Source organism: Rhynchophorus ferrugineus, unplaced genomic scaffold (genome assembly GCF_030347505.1).
Source record: "Rhynchophorus ferrugineus isolate W39M unplaced genomic scaffold, kcgeb_rfMv2 rfM6, whole genome shotgun sequence".
NCBI lineage: Eukaryota > Metazoa > Arthropoda > Insecta > Coleoptera > Curculionidae > Rhynchophorus > Rhynchophorus ferrugineus.
In genome coordinates, this window is record NW_027472585.1 from 36894475 (window position 1) to 36917699 (window position 23225).

The 23225-nt window shown below is 34.7% G+C and overlaps 3 protein-coding genes across 23 annotated transcripts in view; 1 reads left to right on the top strand and 2 right to left on the bottom strand.

Annotated features, from left to right (window-relative positions):
* Positions 1-2727, bottom strand: part of LOC143199054 (tyrosine-protein kinase-like otk) — a 142036-nt gene extending 139309 nt beyond the window's left edge. Inside the window, exon 1 of one of the 2 annotated variants that reach the window (XM_076408786.1) lies at positions 2455-2727. In XM_076408786.1, coding sequence (XP_076264901.1) covers positions 2455-2497 — 43 coding nt within the window. In that variant the 5' untranslated portion in view covers positions 2498-2727. The remainder of the gene's footprint in view (positions 1-2454) is intronic. The other variant, XM_076408785.1, reaches the window with a different exon arrangement.
* A 154-nt stretch (positions 2728-2881) lies between these two features.
* On the top strand, positions 2882-7256 carry LOC143199057 (uncharacterized). The gene is made up of 8 exons (XM_076408789.1): positions 2882-3157; positions 3216-3427; positions 3480-3654; positions 3718-3801; positions 3851-4082; positions 4254-4427; positions 4483-5033; positions 5989-7256. The coding sequence occupies exons 1-8, from the start codon at positions 3137-3139 to the stop codon at positions 6418-6420; spliced, it is 1881 nt and encodes a 626-aa protein (XP_076264904.1). The 5' UTR covers positions 2882-3136; the 3' UTR covers positions 6421-7256.
* A 2427-nt stretch (positions 7257-9683) lies between these two features.
* Spn (protein phosphatase 1 regulatory subunit spinophilin) overlaps positions 9684-23225 on the bottom strand; it is a 77596-nt gene continuing 64054 nt past the window's right edge. For 12 of the 20 annotated variants that reach the window (XM_076408811.1, XM_076408813.1, XM_076408806.1 and 9 more), the window contains 8 exons: positions 21770-22324; positions 20169-20447; positions 19351-19467; positions 19076-19228; positions 13872-14013; positions 13650-13727; positions 11803-12038; positions 9684-11742 (listed from right to left, as the gene is read on the bottom strand). In XM_076408811.1, the coding sequence (XP_076264926.1) occupies positions 11479-11742; positions 11803-12038; positions 13650-13727; positions 13872-14013; positions 19076-19228; positions 19351-19467; positions 20169-20447; positions 21770-22324 (1824 nt within the window). In that variant the 3' untranslated portion in view covers positions 9684-11478. Of the gene's footprint in view, positions 11743-11802; positions 12039-13649; positions 13728-13871; positions 14014-19075; positions 19229-19350; positions 19468-20168; positions 20448-21758; positions 22325-23225 lie in introns of those variants that run through there. The other 8 variants (XM_076408814.1, XM_076408815.1, XM_076408817.1 and 5 more) reach the window with 6 other exon arrangements.

Sequence of the window (23225 nt, forward strand, 5' to 3'; positions counted from 1 at the left end):
TTAAATAGAATAACGTAAATCTTTCTGACAACAACCAATAAAACAAAAGACGTACAACTCTTTGTCGACGAGTAATACCGATCCGTGAAATTGATTCGACGACTATTTACGACCTCTATGCCTACTAGATTAATCATTTCTTGTGATAGGAATACCGACACAAAGCCGCTAATAATCTATTGCTTCGCGGAAAATAAATTCCAGTTAATTGAGTCGATAATTAACCGCAACTGTGATAAATTTGACGTTATTACCGTTCCGGGTGGGTAGTTAAAGCGACAAAAGGGTGGAAACATCATGAACATTATCAGTCAGTGGTCAGTGATGATGCTCTACCAGAAAAGATCACCATCAATGCTGACCATAACACTAGAAAACCAATCGAAATGTTACCTCACAGAAAATAGTTAAGTCCTCAAAATGTTGATAACGACAGAAAACTGAATTTTTAGCAACAGATCACATCATTAAGCTTATTTTCTACACGTTGAACCAATTTAGACACGTTCTGCTATACTTCTCTTCCGTAACTTTCACATATCTCTTAGTGTAATTTTTGTCAATTTAATATTCTATATATACATTATATTAATCAATTCTATATTTAACTAAGTCAAAAGTTATATATCTTTAGCATTCAACGCGTTTAAGTGAAAATAATAGTGGGTCATTATTATTCTGCTGTCATTCATATAATAACAAATTTTGTATGTGTTTAGTGGTATAATTATATCACGGATCCTCATTTGCATACAATGCGAATTGATTTTCAACTCATCGAACGCCGACATGACAGTCACCCGGCTCTGACTCTGAACTCAGAAGAGGCAATTTTTTAAACGTAGAAGATAAAATGTGCTCGTAAGCAGATCGAAGGTCTAAATGAAACAATATTGTAGCAACTGCTTTCAATACTTTAATACTTCAATACAATTCAATGAATGCCTCTAAGTATACTAGTTATAACGAACTTTAAGTCATTTAATTTCTACTGATTTTTTCTCATAAGCTGTACTATGAGATTGTCAAGACAGTTTCGTATTGAAGAACAGGGATATATTAACTCATGTCCAAGATAATGACTTCAATATTTTGCTAAATGATGAGAAGTATATGATGAGTATATGAATTACAAATACCAAATATGCATTTGTATTGCAATGACATTCTTTAATTACGAATATTTGAGATATTGCTCAAACCTGTAAACAACACTGTAGAAGTACATCAGAATAGTGTTAATGTATTCATTCAATTAGTATATTAGAGTAATCAAATGTTTCCAAACAGAATCAGATAACATAAATAAAGGGATAAAAGCGATAGTGATTGCCAAAAATAATCAAAAGGGTAATACATACTTATATAAAGATGCACACTTATATAAAGCTGCATATACTAATATTAGTGGGAGAAAAAAAGGTAATTCTCGTTAACATACGTAAAAATAAAACCTAAAAGATCGTTCTATCTAGATGAAACACCACTCACACAGCCCAGTACATTCCAGAAAATTGCATAAAACACTTGGTACAAATACTTAATAACGGATAAACCACTAATAGTTCCTGGAATAAAAACATTTACTAGCCAGATCAAACTTTGAGAATATCTTGCTATTTAAAACTGAAAGGAGCAATTAAAATTAATAATCACACTGTTAATTTTGTAAAATCTTATTAATTACTGATGTTTTTATAGACAAAATATTCATAATAAATAAAAATTTATTTTCAATTAACAAATAATCCTTTTATAAGCTTTTTAATACACCACACAAGCTGAAATTCTTATTTTTAGAACATATTAAAAACCGAAATAAATTTTAAAACTTCAAAAATGTCTTTTTTATATCCATTCATTTTAATAAAAACCGTGTAGAAATGCATTCACCATTTAATTATCGAATATAATCAAAAATACGTTGACGTAACACCCTGTACAAGCTTTTTGTAGCATTCAAGACATACAAATCTGCCCGTAATGGTCGTGAATATTCCGGTTTGTCTGCAGGGAAAGAGCGCACCTTGATCTTGAGTTTAGCCATACCGGTACAGGCTCATTACTATCACACACCGATCGAGATTTAACCTTTTTCCATTCAAAAAGAGATACGTTTTAGCCGTATCCACGCCTGAAATGGATTTTAAAGATTATTTACAAACATTCCTTAATCTCGTGGGAACAACAAAAAAGAGCTGAATAATTCAAAAGTTGTCAAGTAGACCATATAAATAACCGGAGATTAGCTGTTTAACCTCTTAATGATTGGGGTTTTGAAAATGATCCAAAGGCAGGTAAAAGAATATAATCTTTTAAATTAAACGGATGCATTTCGAACCTATTGTTGGTAAAATAGGTTCACCAATTCTATTTATTTTTTCAAAACAATATAAACAAAGCAATATTATACTATATAACTAATACGATTTAATAAATACAAAATATACAAACCTATTGATACGAGCAGAACTATAAAACTATTGATTCCAGACATGTTAAACTAGAATAATTTATCCAATACAGATAATAATAATTTACACAACACGAACAACGACCAGAGTTGACACTTTTATCGTCATATTTGAGTCTGAAAAACCGAAAAATATACAAAGTCTAGTGGTAAACGTAAATAAACGGAATTAACCACGATAAACTCCACAACCCTTGAAAGTTCACGCCAAACTGGCTTTTCCCGACCCAAGTGCCTTCAAGCCGGCTAAGTTCAGCGCCCGGCATTTGTTTGAAATTCAAACGGCTTCCGTCGGATCCTCAAACGAAGTTTGCCGACCTCTCGATTTAAAAAATCCTATAATCAGGCAACTAAATATACAGTGTCTATCGATAAAACAGTTCTCTTGCCTGTCTATTCTTGACTGATGATTCATGTAAAATATATCCGCAATTTGCATATTTTTGTTCAAGTGACATGTAAACTAGTTTCTTTAACGTCAAGTTATCACTTAAGAAAATAAAATTAATTTTTGCTTATTAGCTAATATTCTATCAGTGATTGTGTAATTTGATTTTAGGGCATTTTAGATCAGTTCATCCTGTTTCTAATTTTTTGCAATTTTTCCAATAAAAGAATTTATATGAACATATTTTCCAGATTTCAAAGACTTTATATTTTACAATGGCAAATAATAAATGCAAGGTACGTATTATTGTTTATGCTACTTCTTGAGAGTATGTTACACTTACTATATTTTTAGGAATGTGGTTGTACTTGCAAGAAATGTTTGTCAAGCGATCATGATGTTCAACTTCATGTAGAAATTGAAAATTTGAAACAAAAATTAGTAGAAAAAGAAAACCATATAGTAATGATGGAAACTAACTTTTTGAATGAGGCTAATAAGTTTCCAAGTGGAGAAGTTGTAGCACTAAGAGAAGAATTACTAACATGGCAAGATAAATATAAAAGGTACTAATACATATTTTATTGAATTGGTCATTTATTTAATATGAAATTATAGATTATATGAAGCACATAGAAGGGTCCAAAGAGTAAACCAAGGCCTTGAAGATAAACTTTTAAAGCTTGTAGATATGTGTGAAACAGAAAAAAATATTTTAACAAAAGATGTTGCTACATTATCACAAAACTTGGCAGAAGCTAATTATGCCATTAAAAAATTAACAACAGATAATGTAAGATAACTAAAAAGTATAATTTGGTGATATATATAAAGTGTAACATGTAAATATTTTTAGGAAAGATACAAGAATGATGTCAGCCTAGCTGTACAATTTTTACAATGCAAACAAACTAATTTTGTTGCTCATAAATTTGATACGGTAAGTAAAAAAAACATAACAAAATTATTTGCTTAAATAAGTCATTTAGTTACCAGTAGAAGTACAAACAGAAGTTTCTTCATATATGAATAACAAAAGGAAACCAAATGAAGAAAAAAAGATCCCATTAGAACCAAAAAGTATTAAAGTCCCTATACCCACATTTCCTCCAACAGCAATGGTTTATTCAGTACCAAAATCCCCAAGGCCAGATAGAAGGACTGGTGATGACATTGAAAAACCAGAAGTAGATATTGTTTCAGCTGCAATTATGGCAAAAGGTATTATTTCAAGGCTTTGTTTTTATTTGCTTTGAAAGTGATCAATGTTAAATGTTAATTTAATTACTTTTTCTTGTTTATTATTAACCTTGAGTAATTTAATCGCTCAACAAATGTAAATATATGCTTAATTATGTTTTGTATTTATGTTAATAACAAAAAATGTTTTAGTGTTAGAAGAAAGACAGAAAGAAAGAGCTTTAGCAAAACATTGTGATACATGTACTTGTGCAAAAAGTTTAAAAATCATTTATGATGTAACCCATCACAGTGTTGGTACCCAAACTGGAGAATACAAAGAAAATGTATGTTTAAAATGCAATGAAGTAATTTCACAAACAAATAGTAAGTTTTAAATGGTTATTGTATTTTAATGCTCTGAATTTTTAAATGCTTCTAGGTTTGCAAATAGTGAAAGCTATTGATGAAAAAGTTAAAAGAATACCTTCTTACTCAGGAACAATTGTTCCTCTGCCATTAGAAACAACACAAGGCGTGCAAAATATTGTTAAAGTACAACCCAATAATTTTTTAATAGATAAAGAAAAGTCCTGCTCAAATGAATCAGAAAAAAATGTATTGAAAACCAGCATTCATAAAAGCTCAACAAAGAATAATTCAAGCTTAATAATGGTTGATGTGCCTGAGGTCAACACAAATGTTTTATCTAGTGATTTGATAGATTTTCAAGACATAAATACTAATGACTGCACAAATAATATTCCAGAACTTCACAAATTTCAAGGATTAAGTATAGTGGATGAAGTAATAGTAGAGAATGAGAGATCGGGAACTAATAAAATCAAAGTATCTGCTGGAGATATGACGACGCACCTAAAATCTCCCCTGAGCATTCACACAAATTCAAAAAACATTCTGTTAGATAATGCACACAATAATGTAGGCCCGGTATTGCTAACTAGAGGCCATAAGAACAACACACTGTCTCAGGTATGACCTGAAGCTAAAACAATACTTGTTTATATATTTAATTATTATGCATGTTTGTGTGTAGAACCAACAATATTAAACACCTCAGTCCCCTTATATTGTTGGGCATTATGAGATTATAGATCATAAAATTATAAATCAATTAAAAATCGATGTTAGTGGCCAAAGTTACCATTATATAAGTTTAGCATTGTTATTTGTTAAATATTTGTTTGCACGTATTTAATTGATCTTTTTTTTTATATATTTATACAATTATTTTATTATCAGCACCAGGAGATAGAGGGAATAGAAAGAGATTTGATTACCAAAATTCAGAAGTATCATTTTGAAATTGTTTGAGCAGTAGTTCAAATGATTCAATAATTATATGGCTTTTCAATTAGGCACAGGAACCAACAAAAAATTTGTGTGTGCTGAGAAGTCCACAAAAAAATAGTGTTTGATGCTGATTTTGTGGCAGGGCCGCTGAATAATAGCATTTATCTGATTCTTTCAAATTAAAAATGCGAGATGTTAATACCTCATAGACGGCATTAACATCGACCAGTTTTTGTTGAAACCTCCTATAACTATGTCCTGTTGCTATAACATTTTAACAAAACATAGGCTGTTGATATTAAAATTTAAAAGGGCTTTTCGCAAAGCCAGATGATTATTCTATTATTTAAAATTATTAAGTTTTTTTTCATAAAAAAATTGGTTATATATATTTTGCACAACTTGAATATTGCATGGTAATAAATTAATGTAGTTATTTTAGAAAGTATATGATACATTATATTTATAAAATAGGTCAGGTTACCTAAAAAAATCTGGTGTATATATGGAAATAAATCCATGCTATATCATATAGAGTTGATTTAAGTATCGTTTATTGTATCTGCATGGTGCTTTAAAGTGTTCTGCATGAAAATATGTGAAAGAAAACCCCTAAAAGACCCATGTCTTTTAGACAAGTCATAAATATTGTGATATCGCTAAGAAACACTACAAGCAGGAGACCGAATCGACGTCTAGCCACGAAAGCAAGCACATTAGCGTCGTAAGTGAAAATTCTGTACAGCACCAACAGAGAATATCGGATTGGGTACAAGTAACGATCGAAAACGATAACGTCAGTAGTTCTGATAATTCTAGGGCGGAGGAGTTGAAACCCCATCTAAGGAGGCCCCATAAGCCGAAGCTAGGTAAAAATCTGGATAGGGTACGGTACGAGGAGATCGAAGAGAACGTGAAAAGGTTCCTGTTCGGGGAGAGTGAATTCATGAAGACTGTGGAGATTGGCAAGCTGAAATACAAGAATTTCAGGGAGAACGAGAAATGCAGTTTTAAGGGTTCCAGAGAAGGTAGTCGCACTACATCGCACACTGAAACAGAAATATAACTGTTAGAAAAATAAGTTTGCTGCATTTGTTAAATATTTGATTTTGTTTTTTTTATATATTGTGAGCATTGTTATTTATTTTAAAGCAATATTGTACAGCAGGGATTATTTTATGATCGTGGCGAGATTATTTGAGATTTTCTAAAACTATAGTAAATTTTTTGTGACAAAAATATTTATGGAAGCTATTGTTTAAGAGTACAATAATGTTAATTGACTCTTAACTCTACCTAACTGTAAAAATTAAGATATATTCTGAATTTATATGTAACATACATTCCCGTATTGTATAAATTTTAAATATTTCAAAAAAAAATGTATTTTATAAAATTTTATTATATATATTTTGTTTATAAAGGTATTTCCTTCATATAAATCGAAAACAATCCCCGTTTCTCATTATATATAGATTGATGTATTTGTATAAACATTTTGTAACTATCGAGATATTGGGAAGTGGTTCGATGAAAGTTCGTTTCGCCCACCAAAATGTTTGTTATTCCGTGAATTGCAACTGACATCGTATCGTGATTCACTTACTAGTTTTTAATAATATAATCTTTTCTAGTGATAGTCATAGAGATTAAAGACTCGATTTTAGTGATCTTATCAGACCAAAAACAATATTCTATATAAAAGTATATTTACTAAAGAAATCTAACTGGAGAATCTACGAACTTAAGGTGTATTTTGTTATGTTTAGGTCACACGGAGTGTAGTGGTGTGTTAGATTTTTTAGGACAGTCATTGATTTATATGTTCTTTAGTCTCCTGTGCTTTATGTGTGTTACATTAAAGAAACGAGATGATTATAATAAATTATTTTACTTGCTCAATTTCTTATTTGTTTATATTTCGGAGAGACCTATTCAGCAGTATATAATAATCAAGTAGGCTTCTGTAGTAAAAATAGGCAAATAACCTGGATTAAGTTACTCAGTTTTTGTATTCACAACAGATTCACTCAATACAAAATAACTAGAAAAATAAATATTCAAAAACATACTAACACACAAAAAAACACTAGCATGATTTTTAGCTATAGTTTTTTTTTTAAATAAATGTGAATTTATGTTGAAATAGAATGAAACGACCTCTATATGACATGTTCAAAAATCTAGAGCAGTTTCTTAGTTCTTGGTGGTATGAATCTAGGAACTCTGCCACATATATTCGACCGAATTTGAATGAACTAGGTGCCTAGACGTGCAATTAAAAAAAACTCCAATAGTACGATATTCGTAGCTAATTAATCTCTCAAATCATTCAAAATGTATCCTAGCGTCCACTGTGAGGTACATAGACTGCATTGCCACTTGATGAAGCTCATATGGGTGCATTATTTTTTTAACGCTGCTTATTCATGTGAATGGAAATGGCTGCTAAAATATGAACAATTAAAGGCGTGATTAAACGTCCAGTTGTCGCAATTGCTTTTAAGACCCCTTGAAATATTTTGCTGAAGATAATTACGGCCAAAAATGTTGCTACTTCATCGATTTTGGTGCCTAAAGAAAGACGTTTTGAAGTGGAAGTTCAGATCAATAAATCCAGAGATTCATTAATGTTTTGTGTCTCGATCAACAGTTCTTTTGACAGGTCTTTATACTGTTTCAACTGGTGTTAAAGGTGGCTTGTCATGATGGTAAGTAGTAGTAGTAGTCTTCGCTCATTGCAAAAATGAACAAATTGTAAAATGATCTATGATTTCGAACTACAGAGAAAATACTTGAACTGTGAGGCAAATTGACTACGACTAGAAAACTGACGACACATTATATATAATCCTCTAAATCTCCTTGAATAAAACATTTTAAGCGATCATTTTATTAAGTTAGATAAATTTAACAAAACAACAATAAATAACAATAACATGGACCTTTAGCAGTTATATACTCAGCTGGTTTCGAAGTGTTTTCGTGTTTTGGAATGGTCCGCAGGTTTTCTGGCGACAATCTCGACGCAGCGATTGCTTCAGCGACTCCAAACTTTTGTGGAATGTAGCACAGGCCCTGGCCTTTAAAGTGAACCACATGATGAAATCCGGAAAATAGGCTCGGCAGCAGTCTTGCGTCGCTCTTGCTTTATGAGCCTGACCGGAGTCCTGTTAGAACGTCCAAGTCGCATTGTCGCTGCTAAACTTTTTGGAGTTTGAGGTTGAACACCTTTTTGACTATTTGATGAAGCAACGGCTTGCTTATACCAGTCTTTTTGGTGATCTTCCTGTTATTACCATGCATTACGTTTGTTTGACACTCCAAAAAGACGAGAAAATGAGTTAGCATAGAATCGAAACTTAACACAATGGTATATAAACACACGTAGAATCCGATGGAACAAAAATGGTCTATTACGGTACAATACTTTCGTGTTAGGATGAATTAAATTTGCATGGAATTTTTTAAAACACCCTGTATATATATTGATATGTAATACAACTGATATGGCCCTGTAGTTCAATTGAAGAATGAAAAAGACGATGTGTTTTTATTAGACTGAAAAATGTGATGAGTGAGATATCTAGTCAGTCACATTATAGGTTCGTTTATGTTAGAATATCTATAGGCCAGTATCTTGCCGTTCAACAAGTCGGTACTCTTTCCATAAAATAAAAGTTATGTAGTTTTAAACCATTCATATTTTATATGTCCCTTTTCTAGTGGTGGCAAATGTTCATATTTTAAGCTTTTAGTTTAAAAAATGAACAATGTTAGCGCATCAATTACAATATCGTCGAAAAAAAATTGTTTCGTATACACAAACCAAAATGTACATAGTCGGCGTGGTGGCGCAGTGATTGTAATTGTCTTTATAAGCAACAGTGGAAAACCCGACAAGGAACAACCATCCCAATCACGCCAGTAACCAGGCTGGTAAAGACCTGATGTCTTCTGGGATGATCTCTAAGTAGGTCAATGGCTAGTCGGTAGGCTTAATGTCGAGGACCGTAGTTTGGAGCCTACGTTAAACAGTAGGTCCATACAGCTGTATATAAACCATAGTTGGTAAAAAAGAAACTTTGAAATGTATCAAAAAAAAACTTACATAAATAAGTAGCCTGAAGACCTGCCAGAATGCAATTAATCTCATCTTTTATTAATTTTAGTTTTGATGAACCATCAGTACTACAGAAATTCAAAGATAAGAACTGTTTTTTCAAGAGCAAATCTGAATAATCAGTACTATCGAAATCATTAATCGCGTTATGTAATTGGAATGACATGAAAACGGCATGTAGGGCTGTAAAAATATGAAGAAAACGATTTACAAATACAATTGATTTATTGTTTATTCGTTCTACATTTGATTCGGATTCTTTTACTTACAAAAAGTTAAAAACAAATCACAAATAAGTAATCTTAAAAAACTATCATTACAAAAAATTACGGTAGGTTCCAAAGACAAATGGTATTGACAAACTTGGAAAATTTGAGCAATGAGCGTGCACAAATTAAAAATGAAAGGATTCGTTGGTCCCACAACTAAAACAAGACTGATGAGCTAGTGAACAGGTTATTTTACAATTTATACTTTTTTGATGCATTAATATTTTTCTTGTTGAACAATGAGTGATCATCACCCTACCTATATTTAAGTTTAAATAATATTCATGGTATTCACAATGTGAAGATATCGATGAGGTCCTGTATAAATTGTAAAAATTTAATTTTTTGGTGTTTTACTGCCTTCATGGATTTGATTTCTGTTTGTACTGGTATAATAAGAAATGTATCATTTAAAAAGCCTGAAGGATTCGCTTAATTAAAACAAACACAAATACACAGAAATCACAATCAGTTTTTTTTCTTCAACAAAACGAATTAAAGTCGAAAATTATCACATATAATAAAATCGTTAAAAAATTCTTAATAGTCGTGAACAATTTAGCGATCATTTATGTTTCTGAAATTCGATAGTATTGCCACCGGAGAAATATAATTAGCGGTCTATAAAACCCTCTAGGTCTAGTCTAACTTTATGAAAAATATATTCCTCTTTGGTATTTAGATAAATTTTAGAAAATATAAACAAAATAAGAAGCTGCCAACTCGATAAGTTCTTACTCTAACTCTATGTATAAAAACTGGAAATATGGCAAGTATTATACTAATTAACATTACAAATATATATTACGACCACCTAAACTATACATGGGGATCTAAATTAACACTCTTGATTATGATGAAAGGTCCGTATGATTTCAGAAACATACATCGTCAATAAAAGGAACGCAAATAAATAGGAAATTAATTAAAAAAAAACAAATAAGTACTATATAAAAAAAAAGAAAAACAATATTATGAATATTTACAAATACCTTGTACACTTGACACATCTATATTTCGTATATATATAGTTTTGTAAACTTTTAAAGAATTACCGTTAATCTACCTTAATGCTTACACGAATTGTTTTTGATTACAGTTTTTACAAGAAACAAATCCTCTTGTACACGGCGGAGGTGGGGAGAGGGATTGATTAAACCGAGTTTCTATAAAAATACAACTGAACTACAACCTTAGGGGTGAACTATTTTAAAAAATAAATAAATAAATAAATAAATTGCACGTCGTACGAAAAATAAAGACAGGATTCTTATCGCTTCCGTTTCCATCTTAAATAATTTTGTGCTTTACCGTTTGAAGAATGACACACCAATTTATATCTACCACGTTTATAAATGCTTAAATGTTTCTCTTAGATTAGTTACACTTTTCCGGTCCGACAACAAAAATCATTTATACGATATAACGGAAATAATTTCATATTCAAACGAAAAACAACTTATTTCTAAAAACTATTTGCATCACAGTCAAATCCACTAACACTCGGTTCTCGTTTTGAGTCGCAGTTATTACATCTATATATTTACACAGACAAGTTGGATTCTTACTGCAAAATAATATGGCCTCGAAATAACTCGTACACATTCAAACTTCAAGTGTATGATACAGTTACTGTTGCGGTGAAACATAAAGTAGTTCTATCATTCGAAAGAAGTCGATTTCGAAATGAATTTTAGACGTAGGGAAAGTGTTGCGTTGGTTCTAAGCTACCTCATTTCTTTTTACTGGCTTTCTCCGCTTTTCTCAGTTGTTTCTCCTTCTCTTTACGGTCGCGCTCCATCTGTTTGCGTTCCTTCTCCGCTTGTACTTTCAGTTCTTTGATTTTCCGTTTCAGCCGGCTTTTGTCGTCGCTCGTGATACCCAATATTTTGAAGTCCGCCGACGTGAGCAGTAACAGTGCGTTGCCGTTGACCTGAAGCTCCGCGAATTTCGTAATGTGCTGTTCTAGGCCGATTTGCATTAACCACTGGCAAACCTGTAAAAAAACAATGATTTAGAATGTGTCATCACAAGAAAAGTGAAGACGTAAGCTTACGTGGTCTTTATTCCAATCATTCACCGGGGTGGAGTGCATGAAACCGCGTTTATCGCTAGCGATACTACACGATGATAAACTAAGATCGGTGGTCGCCCACGACGTGTCGTGTCTGGACGGCGACACTGATCCAGAACTGAGGCTAGATGGGGAGGGAGGCTCGGGAGACGTGTTGCCTTGGTGATGCCAAGGCGTGCTACCTGGGGGCGATAACGTAACAGGAACAACTTTCTTAACTATAACATATGGCACAGAAACAAACAGGTTACTATAGCACACTTTGAGCAATCGAGAAAAAATTACATATGGGATTGATAAGAAAGTGATTTCAGCGTTGTTAGGTGAAATAAAGCTCTTTTAAAAGAGTTTAACTAAATATACTTTTTATATTACGACTTACTGTCATTTCTTTGTTTCTATCACAAGGTCACATATACTCTACACTAGTGAAAATATCACAAACGGAAACCACCATGGCTATATTTGCTGATGACACGAAGTGGGGCAATAAATAAGAAGCAAGTAGGTAGTAACCAGCAACACACAAGTAATAATATAAACAACCCAGTCATGGAGAAAAGAGAGAGTAAAACAGTGCATATTGAGTTTAAATACAAACAAGCTTTAAAATTTACTTGTCATTGGTTTGGCATTAAATAATCACATGAGAATTTCACAATAAATAGTTTAAAATTCAAAGATTTGTGCAAACTTTAAATAAAGGGTTTTATAAAAATATGTAAAATATCCAAGAATTATGAATTATATTTGATATAGAATTTATAATGTTAGTTTTTAAATAATGTTACTGAAGATTTCACGGTAGTAAATTGTTTAATTGTATTATAATCTTCAAGATAATAAATTTGTAAATTATTTTATTTTTGTTGGTTCAATGGGAACAATTTGGATAACATTAAAGTTGTATCGAACCCCAAATAAAACAAATATCTCAATTTAATAATATAATAATAATAGTCATGATATACACACTATTCTTCTATTCATTCATTACTGTATTTTGAGAAACAATATAATAAAAATCATTTGATTAATGTTTATCTATTAAGTACTTATTAATATAGTACCATAGGTGGCTGTTTCTTATCATTGGTCTCTCTAAGTAATGCACAAGCAAGTTAAGTCATAATAGTGACTTAAGTCCATCTTAAATGAATGGACTTAGTTTCCGTCATTGGTATACATAAAAAAAGTTGTTAAGCTCATCCCACCTATAACCCATTTCTGATAACATATATGTGTGTATGTGTTCGTTATATTAGTTATTCAACTCAAGTACTTGCTCTTCTTTACTTCAAGTATCTTATATAGCAAATATTGGCCCATCTGTTAATTATTATAAATACCTTGAATTTGTACAAATACAAAATTACTTTCTTACCAAACCGCTTATTATATTTGTTAGATAAGGAGGTGGAAGTCCTAAACTTTTCAGAGCAAAACAATTAAAACCATTCTGAGCATATTATTCAGTTCATTTAACAGCGCAATTTTATGGGTATGTTAATACATATTTTATTTAGATTATTAACTATATATAGGGATATAAAAAAATAAATGAACTGTGCATTAATAAGAAGTAATATTATCAGTGTGTGATTTGTATCTGCATTAAATGATGTGAATGTAGTTGATTTATATTGGGTAATTTTTATAGTCTCAAAAGTGTTCTTAAAATTATATGCATTAGTTTGTATGACCTGGAAGCTTTGTTTAGTACACAACAAAGAATAATCTTAGAAAGCGAATTAAGCAGAAGCGGTCAGTGATGTTAATAGGGATATTTCACCAGGTTGGCGTTACTAGGCCACATACAAATCACTCACCAGTTTCAACAGTTTGTACGGTATCAGCTATTGTACGTTTTCGATCCTGCACAATGGACTTATTATTTATCCCGGTCTCTATAAAAATATTAAATCATTGAACTGGAATTTGCGGTAAAAATGTACAAAAAGCTTGAAATGTTTTGGCCACCCCTCCTGTTCATCTCGCGCATATCAACGTTTTTCCTAAGCAAAGCGAAGTTTCGAGTAAAAAAATCTTACCTTTGGCGTTGGCTTCACTCACTGCTTGCCTTATTTCTTCAAGTAAATGATGAGCCGGGTCGTTTTTCGACTTTTCGTTTAAATCGTCCATTGAACTAGTAACACTGTCGCTACCGAGGCGTTTTTCTCGTTCTGCCAAAACCTGAAACGTTTTAGGATTTTTATTATGAATTTACGGGCATAAAAATGGCGAAAGTAATAAAGAACATTAAATTAAACTACATGATAACAATTCTCGATTCGTACATGTTGCTTTAAAAGAGAGTACAGGGTTTTTTCAGCGGCGGCTTCTGATAAAAATTTTAAGGTGTGAAAAAACTTAATTTATAAAAAAAATTGGTAGTATAATAAAAATCTATATACATATATACACCAGTCTATACTACATTCCTTTCTATTCACAAATTTGGTAATCACTTTGTCATTAAAATTATCTATTTTCGGGATAAACTATTTTTCAATAGATAGCATGGAAATGGCTGTTAAACGATCTTCGGCCATTAAATTTGTGAAAAACGTTTTGATTCCCTTTACTGTTCAGAAACACCTTTCGGCCTCTGATGTCATGGGAGTTGTTACCACGATTTCCAATAATTGTCTAGTCTCCTTCAACGTGTCTCTTAGATTGTTTGCTACTAAACATTTAAGAAGAGGTAGTGCACCCTTTAACGTGCTTCTTAATCATTTTTCGAATAATTAACTGACAGTTCAGTTCGTAATCGTTCTTCAAGTGCGCGATAAAATGAACATATGGAAGTGAGTTTATCCTCAGGAAATTTACCGCAATACTCTCCAAAGTAATCCGAAAAGAAAAGTGATGCAACTACTAGATTTTCTTTAATATAAAATAGATCTTTTGCACAATTTATTATAACATCACACACCTCTAAAGCAGAAATTCGGTGATCAAATTTACTGTTACCTGGACGGTTGCATTTATTTTCTAGTGGCTGATGTTACCAATATTATTTCGAACTTGAACAATATTGCGATCAAAATTATCGATAGCGTCTCTTATTCCAATAGGTTCGATTTTTGGTTGCTGCAGTTGGTTAAAAACAATATCTACATGATGGAAGAAAGTTAGCCAAAAATTGAAGATCGAATCTTTTTTTTTTTTTTTTTTTGTTCTGGCCTAAAAACCAGGCGGTGGAATGCATGACGCATACCTGGTCGCGGAGACTTGCCCTGGAGTGACAAGTTGGACCGGGTTATGTGGGACTGCCTCTGGGCTTACCAATACACTAAACCGAAACCGCCTCACAGTTGACCCCTGTGGATCACTACTGCTACTGCATTAAATTTGGGGATATGGCACCCGCTGATCGGGCAGCCGTTATTGGGCACGAGAGCCCGGCGATTCTATTGATTCGCGAACCTGAGTTAACACACAACTGGGTACTGTTGTATGGGGGCAAAAGTTATGACTGTAGCGACGGATGAGGTCGTTTCAGCCTGGAAAAGGGGGAGAGCTTAGCGGTGACGCGGTGCTAAGCTCCCAGCATGTCAACCAGCTCGCGAACAAGCGCGTTTTCAGAAGAACTTGAGCTGAGTTGTTGTTTGTGGAATGATTGAGATATGAAGTGCTTGATTTCTGGAGTGTCAGTTTCCCTATGGATTTGATTATTTCTGACAAACCATGGAGCGTTTAATATTCTCCTGAGGAGCTTATTTTGGAAAACTTGAAGCCGTTTGACCTGGTTGGGTGTAACAAACTTGAAGTAGACATTAGATCCGTAGAGGAGTACGGACCGAATTAACATCTTGTAAAATAAGCATTTGATGGAGATGGGAAGCCTGCTAGAAGGGCAGATCAGAGGAGATAGCAGGTTTGCTATCCCCGAACCTTTTTGGATTGCTTTCTGGATTTGGGAATGCCAACCGAACCGCCGGTCGAAGTGAAGACCTAGGTACGTGACGTTATCCAGCCATGGAATTATTGCGGTGTCGATCTTAAGTTGCGAGACGCGCAGTGCGTAACGCTTCTTGTGGAAAATGATGGCCTGGGTTTTCAGGGGGTTGATTTGCAACCTCCAGAATTTGAACCACTTGACCGCATGATCGAGCTGCTTCTGTAAACGCTCATGAATTGTAACTTCGAACCTGGCGGCCGTGAAGAAAGCAGTGTCGTCAGCGTAAAAGGCGACGTCAATATGCTCTTTTCTCGGCATATCTGAAATAAAGAGATTAAATAAGGCTGGGGCCAGCGGGGAACCTTGAGGTACGCCAGCATCGATTTGTTTACGACTGGAAAGTGACGCCCTGATCTTGACCTGGAAAGATCTGTCCGAGAGATAGGACTTGATGAGAGCGGTTAGGTCTTCTGGGAGGCCTAACCGCACGCACTTTGCGAACAATCCGTCGTGCCAGACCTTGTCGAAGGCTTTGGTTAGGTCCAGAAGAACTGCCCCAAGCTTTTTACGTTGGTCAAGAGCATGATGGATGTGTGCAGCCAGACGGGAAGCTTGATGGACGGATGAGTGGTGAGCACGAAAGCCGAATTGTTCATCTGGAATGATGTTGTTTTCCTTTGTGAAAGAGTTGAGAGCGTAGAGTATTGCCCTCTCGGCAAGCTTCGAAATGGCGCTGAGAAGGCTGATAGGCCTGTAATCAGATGGAGATGATTTTGCTCCTTTCTTGGGTATAACCGCTATATGTGCGTGTTTCCAAGACGCCGGGAAGTGTTGCAGTCTCATGATGGAGTTAATAATGTTTGCCAGTTCTGCGAGTTGCTTATGCGGGAGCTTTTTTAACTGGGTAATCGATATTCCATCGAAACCTGGAGATTTTTTGGTTTGAAGTTTGCCGATCATAGTCTGTAGAGACTTTGGAGATACAAAATGGTTGAGAAGAAAGGCGGGGGTTACTGGTCTTTTGACGGAGTTGGATTCGTTGATGACAGTGTCAATGTCTTTAGTTTTAGTGTTCTGTGCGGGTGGGAGGCATTTCATTTGAGCTTCGTAGGTCTCTGCAAGGAGCTCGACTTTTTCTTGGTCAGTGACTGCAAAATTTCCTGTAACCGCTGACTTCAGGGGAGGGATGACATTGTGCGTCTTCCCCACGAGGCATTTGGAGACACGCCAGAAGGAAGGGGGGCCATCCAGCCTTTGGTCCGCGAGAAATGAGTTTCATTTCATTGCTCGCCAAGTCGAGACGGCCGCCCTTACCCTCTTGCATGCTCTGTTCGCCTCCCTTTTGTCTGCAGCATCAAGGGTGAATCGAGCTAATCTGCATAAACCGTTTTTGATGCGAATTTCACGTTTAAGAGAAGCGGGAAGATTGTTTTTCCACGGCTGGGGTTGTGATGAAATTTTGACTGTGGAAGATTCGTGAGCAGACTGAATATCGCGAGTTAGCTTGAGTACGGCTTCCTCGAGGTGTTCTGGTGTGTTAATTTTCGGAATTGGATCGGATTTCAGGAGAAGAGATTGGTAGTTTTTCCAGTCGGTTTTTTTCCTGAATCTTGTTAGTGGGACTTGAGTGGTGGCGCAGTTTCCGAGTTTGAGAAGGATCGGACGATGATCAGAGTCTAGTTCGTCAAGGACTCGAACTTCGGAATCGCGATTTACGTCTTGAAGAATAAAGAAATCAAGGATTCTTGCTGCGCCTTGAGAGACTGTACTAGGGTGATGGGTGGGTTCATCTGGCAAGGCAAGGCCGTAGCCCAGATCTGCACTTAGAGCTACGATGGCGTTACCTGCGGGATTCGCTCTGGAACACCCCCAGGTGGGGTGGTGGGCGTTGAAGTCGCCACCTATTATTTTCGGAAATTTTCCTTCGACGAGTGATCGGTATTCGGCATAGTTGAATGCAGAAGATTTCCTGTACAGGGATGTAATCACGAAGGGACGTTCTTGGATATCGATTTTAATGGAGGTTGTTTCGAAGTTGTTTACTGATAACGATGGAAGGAGCTCGTGTTTGACTCCTTTTCTGACGAGAATGGCGGTTCCACCGCCTCGACCCGGAGTTCTATCGTTTCTGTAGACAAAAAAGTGTTCGAAAGAGAGACGATGCGAAGGTTTCAGGAAAGTTTCCTGGATGAGCACGATGTCGACGTCATAGAATGTTATGACGTCCTCCAATTCCGCTTGCTTTCCGCGTAAGCTATTTGCATTCCATGTCATCAGTATAAGAGATTTCGGAACAGCCATTTCGAAGAGTTAAAGGCTGCTGAAAGTTATAGAGACAGGTAAGTGTTGCCGCTTAGGCGGCGACATTTGGAAAAAGACGAGCAAGTTGGTGAGCCAGGGCGATCACTTGTAGGAAAGCCTGCGGGTCAGTAAACGCCTGCATTGTGGAGTTAAGGTCCGGTGTATTGGTTGGAGCAGGAGTTTGAGTTGGAGCAGGCTGGGTAGCGCTGGCTAATTTTTGGGCTAGCTTTCTGCCACCTTGGTTACTCCATGCAGAACCTTGTGGAGGTCTGGTTTCGGTCGGAATTTTTGGTGAAGATCGAATCATTTAATGTACGGCGAATAGAGGCTGCAGCACTACAGACTGTGTTGATGGCGAATTGAATTTCTATTTCATCTGTACTCTCAATGAAATAGTTTCTATTTTCGTACATAACATTAATAGTCCGTATATTAATGTTCTAATGGGTTGGAGCGCCGTGGAGGATCCTGTTCACAATTTTATTCAACATTTCTACTCGTTTGAGTGAATTATTAAAAATGGAAGGAATATCTTGTAGTTTATAGCTATAGCACCAGATTTTTCAATAATAATATTTGGTAATGATGTACCTTCTCCTTTAAATTCCAATTTTTCTTCGCAAGAATATTTTTAAAATTTCTTCACATTAATTAAATTAAAGATAAATTCCATAGTCACAGTTATTAATATTGTTATTATTAACTGGTCGGAAGTCGCATAAAATTCCGATGCATAACATAAGGGCAGTACGGCGCTGGACTAAATGCAGCGAAATCCCCACTTAAATATCGACCTTGTTCTGTACCATAGGGACGGACACGAGGGTTTGAAAGATCTCGCAGAGCACGATCGTGTGTGATAACAGCGATAGCGATAACGTGAGTGGGTAGCCTACCAACGGTAGGTTATTGGCACTTGCTTTTTAGTAAGTAATAGAAAATATTTTAGTATTTTAGTGAGATTACAAAATTATTTTTTGGGAGCTCTGCACTTATGCAACAGGCGCCACTGGTCATATGGCAACACCAATTAAAGACAAAACTACTCACTTGTTTGAGTTGTTCTGCTAATGACGGTGGTGGTCCAACCGTCATAACGCCCTTGTTGCCTCCCCCTCCGTCGGTCCACGTTACTTCGTCCGTGCGCGATTCTTTCTGCAGCCTAGCGTAAACCACACCGGAAGACTGGCTGCTAATGACATTCTGAAATCGTTAATAAACTTAGCGTCGGCCAGTTTTCAAAATCACCGGCGTTTTTAAAACGGAAATGTTAATCACAACTCATCTTGAACACCCGGTTTTTAGGCAAGAGTCTTTCCACTTACCTGCGACGTGTATTGGGTGTTGTTTTTCTGCACTTCGGTGTATTGGACTGAATGGTGTTCGTACTGTTGGTGCTGTTGTTGCTGTCGCATTTGCTGATGTTGGATGGAGGTATATTGCTACAAGTTAGTCAGTGTTTGTAAACTTGTGCTTGACAACACATAATCCTTGTGATTGGACGACCCACTTCCAAATAGTACAAGAAGAAAAGTGCAATATTTAAAGATAGTCCCATACCATTACAATTGAAAATTTTACAGTGAAAACAGTTTATTTACAGTGCAAAAAAATCTATGTAATGATATATAAACACGTATCGAGAACGGGATCCTGGTTAAGTTATGCCGTGGCATACGAAGAAGACATATAGTGCAGTAATAGTTTGGGTGCATAGAATTGCATATCGTTGTTTTTACGTGCTGCTCTCACTGTCCCCAAGATCATTTAACATTTAGAGTGGGCTGGTGTCGATACACTGAAAGTTATCTGTAACTAAAACATTTTCTATTTGGCATCCTTAATTTAATGATGAACGAATAACGTTTTTTCATTACTAACAGTTCAATAAACAATAGGTCCATGGAATATTATAACTTGTTAAATATTATGACGAAAAAAGCTTTATGTCATCGATAGCAATTTTATTTTATTTTTTCAATAAGCTTTCAGCGCATCCACCATTAAATTAGTAGAGATAGTAATAATTGCTTACTTCCATCTTAGACTGTTACCGATAATAAGTCGTTTTTAAATCCGGATCGTAAATATTGCACCTTCCATCGGTATGATCCAATCACAAACAAGTTAAATCGCCACATACCGGTTGAATGATATAATGAGAGTTAGTGCTTAATGATGTGGGCCTCGTTACGTTGGCGACTCCTACGGGGTTGTTAATGGTTTTGGGCTTAGGCGAGTACGCGGAATCGGTCAGTTCGTCGGCAGAGTTGTAACTTTCGTCGAGCCCGTAATCAGAGCTGCTGTTGCTTAGGGAACCTTTTTTGGTGCTGGGGAGCTGCCGATTGGCGAGAGAGCCGCGGGTGGCCAGCTCCGCCTTGCTTTTCGTCGCAGTTATGTCTAATAATTCGTGGGGCGGTACCTGGAAGGGATAGCCAGTTTTTTCTTGTATTGCAGATGAAAGTAGCTAGTACGCTTTCAAAAGATAGAGGATTTTCCAAGGGTGTATTAAGTGGGATAGAAAAGGATAAGCGCCTATCACCTATAAGAAGGTATAAATAAGAATAAGTGAAAAGCATGCAAGAGGGAAGGAGACTCGACACATACTTAGTGTAGCAGAGCGATATAAGGAACTGTAGCATCTCCAACAATCTATATCGGCTTCAAAATAATTGTTATAACTTTGCTTATGTAACATAGCAAGAGTTCTTGTTAATTTGGATGATTACGAGTACAATGAATAGCATTATGAATAACAAGATAAATGGAGAAGAAACTAAATGAGGTGTATTAAGGAAAAATTAAAAGAAATTCGAATGGATAAAAGGAATAAAAAACAATATAACTTTGTTGAAACATTTAGATAAATAGGAAAAATAGAAACAAAAGAGAAAAAGGAAATAATAAACAATATAAAGCATTTCTATATACAAACAGTATAGAAATACTTTATATTTTCTAAAAGAAATCAACATCAATTAAATCAGGAGCGGGTAATACACTTGCAAACTGGCCTTCGAACAAGAGGGAAGAATGTTCAATTTTTTTTTAATTACACGACTATTATAGGAACCGCTGTGTTGGTGTGTATATAAACAATACATGGATTAAATATTTCTAATATCTTGCCCACGCACACACAACACTACTGGATTTAAATATTATATGTGCTAATGTGCAAAATTATGTGAAACAATTATGTTACGTCTAAATAACAACAAAAGAGTTAATAATAATGGATTACTACACTACGTGCTACTAAAATTGGCATTCATTCGATCTGTTTTTATATGAAAAGTCAATCAAATGTAAAACATTTTTATTTCTAAAAAACATCAGCTTTACTTAAGATATTTAGAAAGCAATTCTGAACTACAAAAGAAAATACAGAACTATTACTTTGTAAATTTTTAAGCAACTAAACCAGCACATATAACAGTTATATAATTCTACTTCAGATTGTTGAATTAGATGGTGATAAATATTTAAATGATTATTTTAACGCTAATATATCAAAATTACTTTCCAATATTCCAATTCGTGTACGTAATTAATACAACATATCCACTATTACTAATTCTTTAAAAGTAATAACACATAATGATATCAAAAAAAATCATGCACAATAAACTTGTTATTCTTCTGCGGAACACTATGTTAACTTACAAACAATCTAAACAAACCCGAACCCTCTTGTTAGAAAGTTAGCCATAAAAATCAAAGATGGCCAAACCTGTTACATACCGCACGGTCTAATTCTTCTTTGACAGGCAACTTCCTCTCGACGGTTGCTGTTTTGTCTTCGTCAGGACTCTGGTCGGACACCTCAGTATCGGAAAAGTCCGGATTGATTGACTGGAACAGTGGTTTGGGCGGCTGTCGTCTGGACATCTGAGGAGTGAGTTGCTTCAGGCTGATACTGTCGTAAGGCAGGACCATGGGAAAACCCGCCTTTCGCTGGGTGTCTAATAGGTCTTGTTCCAATGAGATGATTCTGTCTTTCAGGTTTTTCACTAGCGCGTTGTATTCGGTATCTTTTTCTTGTAAAAGCTGTTGGTAGAAGTCTTCACGGTGTAACATGTCCAATTCCCTCTGTTGAAACTCTCTGACCATCAGTTTGGCTTTGCTATATTTCTTTTCCAACGATTGGTACTGAGTCTGCGATTGTTCCAACATATTTTGGTATGTTTGTACTTCTTTCTTGGTAACGGCCAAATCCTTTTCGGCATCTTTTAGTTTCGCATTGACTTGCTCGAACTTCTCGGAATCATCCGGCTTTATACCATTTTGTTCCATTATCTATAACAGGACATTTCTTCATAAAACTAAAATTGTTTTGAACATAGTCTGAACTAAAATACTTGAAGCATTCCAAAGCAGTAGCCTAAAGATTAATTAATGAGCGAACAAATTAAATAAATAATGTTTAATATTCTCAAATAAACGTTATGAAATGGTATAAGTATGTAGAAAATCATCAAAACGAAAAGTTATAAAAACTTAATGCTCAATAAAAATAAGACTGTTAATTAGTAGTTATATACAACTGATAGCAAGATAAGCGTTAGGTAATGGTATTGTAATAAAGAAAATAAATGTGATTATTTAAGTTTCAGGATTGAGTGTTTCTTTTACGAGGTAATTTAAGCCTGTTTTATATGACTGGGCTATGAATGAACATATTCAAAGAGCTGATATTTTTATTGATCATTGATTAATTCATCTAAAATCATACAAGAGTGTTAATAAAGTACATTGCTATTTAGTTTAATATATGCAGGTTATGGAAACTGTAAATTCATTATAAAATCATAAAATATTAGCATTACTGAAGCCATGAATATGTTAAGGAATGGGTGCAGAATATTTGAATTAACGTGAATATGAAACATATGATTTTTTCCATTCAATGGATGTGATTGCTCATAGGTGATAACAAACACAACTTTAAAATAATATTTCGAAATGTTATCCAAGGCCAAGAATTAATCCATATACTGGATTTTTTGAGGTAATACTTTACTATGAAAGACAAGACTTTAATAGGGAATTAAATTCATGGTTGATGTGTTTTAAGATGTATGTAGTATTATAGTCACTATACTATAAACTCGTGTAGTGCTGTATAAATCATTCGACAAAAGATTTTATGTCGGGCGCACCATAAAAGTTTCTTGAATACTAATTAATCATTCATTAT

Bases quoted from the DNA above. Each gene is read 5' to 3' on its own strand.
- LOC143199057 (XM_076408789.1), top strand. From the start codon at position 3,137: ATGGCAAATAATAAATGCAAG. The intron at 3,802-3,850 runs GTAAGTAAAAAA...TAAGTCATTTAG, and splicing joins TTGCTCATAAATTTGATACG to TTACCAGTAGAAGTACAAAC. The intron at 4,083-4,253 runs GTATTATTTCAA...AAAATGTTTTAG, and splicing joins AGCTGCAATTATGGCAAAAG to TGTTAGAAGAAAGACAGAAA.